Raw genomic sequence first — 4,729 nt, forward strand, 5'->3', positions numbered from 1 at the left:
ACATAGTACAACCCAACCTGATTTTGATTAGAAAGAGAACATAGTACAACCCAACCTGATTTTGATTAGAAAGAGAACATAGTACAACCCAACCTGAATTTTAGAACATTAAAAATAACTTAATTTACGAGGCAGCCAAACTAATGAGTATCAAAAATTAAACATGTAATTTGAATTATAATGATCAAGCTGAACACAAATATTAATGTAAGAATCTGAAATATATTAAGCATGACGTTTCTCAAAGTACTCATCTATGTTCAGAAACGTAAAACTAAAGAAAACAAACCAATTTTGTCCCAAATACATACCAAAACTAATCAAAATACATGAGGCAAAAGAGAAACGGAGGACATAACAAGTTAAAAGTGGGATCAAGATCAAGCATCTGCAATGGTCACTTCAACCTCGACACCGGGTTCAATGGTGATGGAGGTGATTTGCTTAACAACATCTGGAGAGCTGTACAGGTCAATGACTCTCTTATGCACGCGGAGTTCAAATCTATCCCAGGTGTTGGTACCTGAAACAATAAGTAAAGTTATGAACATCATTCAGTAAATAATACACATCGATCAAGATAAAACCAAAAAGCATAACACAATCAAGCATTCAGAACCAAGGTTTAGCCTACATAAACATACATAAAACATAACACAATTAAGAACTTATTAAGTTAAGTACTCATTTGTAAGTCATTCTAGGAGCTTATTTACATGAATTATGAGTAAAATGTAACCCTTATCAAGTTATAAAACAATCCAAATAATATCTAAAAATAAACTCTTTCTCTACCTTTGATCAAATATGTAAACTAATGAAAAAAAGACAAGAACAAAAAAAGAAATAAAATACCTTCTCCACAAGGGGACTTCCTAGTAGTGATGTGAAGAACTTTAGTGGGCATCCTAACAGGTCCCTTCACTCTAAGCCGCTTATCCTTGGCACCACGAACCAAATCACCGCAAACTAATAACAACAACAAAAGTGAAAAACAAAGTCAAATTTTAGTGATATCAACAAAAACATAACGAATGGAAGATGAAGGAAACGATAAACATACCCTTTTCGAGATTTTGGACGTGCTTGGAGGAAAGGGTGATCCTGATCTTGTGGATCTGTTCCTGAGACTCCTCCAAACCAGGTTTCGTGGGTTTCGCTGCTACGTACGCCATTATTGTTTGTTCAGAGTACAAACTGAGTGAAGATGGAATTAGGGCGCCGCAACAAAATGAAAAAGAGGGAACAGGGTAAAGAAGTAAACGAGATTTTAACAAGATGAGATAGTTGGGTATGGGCTTTAGGTTAAGAAATAGGCCCAATCCATTAAAGTTTTATTTTATTTTGATATACCATCCACCAAAGTTTGAGAATGAGAATGTGCAAAATACCCATATTAATGTCATTAGATTAGATGTGAACTTGCTCTAATTGATAGATCGTTTACTAGTTGGTTTTGATTAATATTTTTTTATAGATATTTTGGATAAATTTTAAATAATATTTTTGAATTTTATTATATTGATTATAATTTTTAAAATAATAATATAAATTAATTATTTTTGTTTTCAATTTAAATAAAAATATAAACGCATATATAATAATATTTATAAATTAAAAATATATTTAATTGAGAACAACTCTTTCGACATTAATTTTTCTCCAAACAATCAGATATTTCTTTCATTTCAATTACTCTAACAACAAATTATCTAAACGCGTTTTCTAGTTTCCTTACTAGATAAATGAGACCTGAGGGTCGTCTTATTAGGATAGACACTAAAAAGAATTAGTTGATTAATCGTTGATATCCACACATATCTAAAAAAAATACACTCAAAGAATATATTATTAAAGTTTTCATCTACCTCACAACTCCTTGTACAGACTGAAGAATTATGGTCTAAAATAACACATCTGACTAGATTTTCCTTATTTAGATGTTTGTTATTAAAAAGGTTTCCACGAAAAGACGAAAACCCTTTAGAGGAACAAGGTTATTTCGCATAATCTCCTTAGGCGCCAAATGAATTGATAGAACCATAGGAGATAACAAATGATAGACATATTTGACGGAGTAACATCTGTCAAGATCAAAGCTCAACATCCAATTATAAAACAGCATTATCCAACAAAGTGAAACATTTCTTAACTTTATCCTCCCACACAAATAAGTGTTGACAATACTTCCAGACACCACCGTCAATACCTCAACTCAACCAAGACATCCAAAGTGCTGAAATATTTCTCTCTACAAATAACTCAAAAGACTAACAAATCCATCATAAAGATGACCACATAACAATCAATAATCCTTCTAGAACAGTGTGTTTCCGTTTTTCCCAACCATTATCCTAACATTAACTTCAGATCAACCACTGCGATTCAAAAGCGACTTATATCTAACATTAATTAAGTTTTTTCACCAATTTGATGTCTTCCTTCCACCAATCAAAATTTTATCATCCTTCATCTCATAGTTTGTACTTATTACTTTATACCACAAGCCTTTATTATTCACTAGCATCCTTCACCACCATTTCTCTAATAAAGAACGGTTAAAATATCTAACCCTTCAAACTCATAATCGCTCATTAGTCCAATCGAGACAAATCATCTTATATTTAATCCAATGAATTTTTCTTCAATCCTCACTCTCACCCCATATAAAAGATTTAAATAAGAATTCATTGAAAAAACACAAAACTTGAAAGAGCCTTGAAGAATGAAAGAAAATAAACTGGTAACAAAGATAAGACAAATTTAAGTAACACAAAACAACTTCTCATCAAAGGGTTTTTACTTTTCCACCCAGAAAACTTCATCTTAAGCATACCCATCAAAGTAGGCACCAAAAAAATTCTCCTATAGGAAGGCCTAAATAGAGAAAGTGAATATGACTAACTTTGTAATTTAGTGTCAAATTTGCATCCATAAGCTAAGACTCGACCACATTAACTTCTACCAACAAACTTAATTTAATTTTCAAGTTAGAAATAAGTTCAAAAATAATCAAATATGCCTTCAAAACTCTCATATTTGCTCATCAATTTTCACTTATAAACAAAGTATCATTTGCAAATTGCAAATGTGATACTCAAATCTAAGAATCCACACCCCTGCTAACATGGTATTCCTGCCGCACACCTCTGCCTACACTATATCATTGATGCCTTCACTATTACAAATAACTCAATTTCACCTCGGATACGAAAGGAATATAATCTCGGTTACACATGCGAGATAACAAATGGCGGCATGAAAAAACGTCATTTTACCCCTCAATTTTTGAATAATCGAAGAGAAAATTGGCATTGGTCATGAGTTCGATCCCCAACAACTATATTTTTTGGATTTTCAAAACTACATTATTTTTTACTTGAATTTTTAACGATAACCGATGGGGTAAAGTCCTGTTTATAGAATTTTAGTTTTAACCTGTCTTTTTTTTTTCGTTTTAATCTGCAAATGATCAAATTTAAAGTATGATCCCAAGTTAAAAACTTGAACAAAATTGTTTTAAAATTTTTATGGTGTAGCGGAAGTGACCCAGATCAAATCGTCTAACCAAGCCGATATCGAAAAGCTCAGATATGCGTAATTACAATTAAAGTATGATAGTGAACACAAAATTGACCAACAAACTTTCAATCATAATCAATTGAATGCAATGCTAAAAGTATAGACTATTTCCAATGATAAAAATACACAAAAATACTATAGAGACAAATTATCGAACATCTTGTGTGCAATCGATTTTGTTTAAAAATAAATTTTGCTGATCTTCAAATCCAATCACAATCTAGAGGATTGTGATCAACTCAACAAAACCTTTTTGAAATGATTTTCGAAATGATTAGTCAAACGTGCTCGGAGAAAAGGGTGATCCTAATCTTGTAGATTTGTTCCTACGATTCACCAGACTTCATGAGTTCCGTTGTTGCGTACGCCATTATTGTTTGTTCAGAGAACAAACTGAGTGCAGATGGAATTAGGGTGTCGCAGCAAAATGAAAAAGAGGGAAACGAGTAGGAAAAAAGTAAACAAGCGATTTAACAAGATATGATAGTTGGGGTATGGGTTTTGGTTAAAAAAATAGGCCAACCCATTAAAGTTTTATTTTGATATACCAATCCACCAAAGTTTGAGAATGAGATTATGCAAAATACTTTTATTAATGCAATTAAATTAGATGTGAACTTGCCCTAATTGATATATGGCTTAGGTGTTTTTTATTAATATTTTTTTATAGATATTTCGGATAAACTTTAAATAATATATGTGAACTTTATTATAATTATAATAATTTTAAAATAATAATTTTCATATAAATTAATATTCATGTTTTTTATTTTTAAAAAATCATGCTCCTATAAAATAATATATACAAATAAAAATAAATTTAATTGACAACTAATTTTTTTAATAAGTCAAATAAAATATAAAACCATCTCTTAACTTTGTTTTGGAGTTTATAATAGAATGGAAGGGAGAACTTTGAGAGAGAAAAGTAAAAATTAGAATAATCTTTAATATTTTTTGAAAAAATGATTTTGTATAGAATCAGAGTGTTTATCATTAACATATTTTTAATTTTCACAATAGTATGATAATGTTAGATTATATTTCAATAGTTGTGTTAGCCCTCAAAAACTCTCCAAACCTCCTCAAATACATTTTTTTAGTTCTCCCAAATTAGAGGATTTTAATTTTTAAATAAAAGAATCTC

General features: G+C 30.5%; 1 protein-coding gene across 1 annotated transcript; it reads right to left on the bottom strand.

The window, feature by feature from the left end:
• Positions 1 to 202: 202 nt before the first annotated feature.
• Positions 203 to 1,352, bottom strand: LOC127126261 (40S ribosomal protein S20-2). The gene is made up of 3 exons (XM_051055152.1): positions 1,064 to 1,352; positions 856 to 969; positions 203 to 523 (listed from the first exon to the last, which is right to left on the bottom strand). The coding sequence occupies exons 1-3, from the start codon at positions 1,173 to 1,175 to the stop codon at positions 381 to 383; spliced, it is 369 nt and encodes a 122-aa protein (XP_050911109.1). The 5' UTR covers positions 1,176 to 1,352; the 3' UTR covers positions 203 to 380.
• Positions 1,353 to 4,729: the final 3,377 nt, after the last annotated feature.

Source organism: Lathyrus oleraceus, chromosome 3 (assembly GCF_024323335.1).
Source record: "Lathyrus oleraceus cultivar Zhongwan6 chromosome 3, CAAS_Psat_ZW6_1.0, whole genome shotgun sequence".
Classification (NCBI taxonomy): Eukaryota; Viridiplantae; Streptophyta; class Magnoliopsida; order Fabales; family Fabaceae; genus Lathyrus; species Lathyrus oleraceus.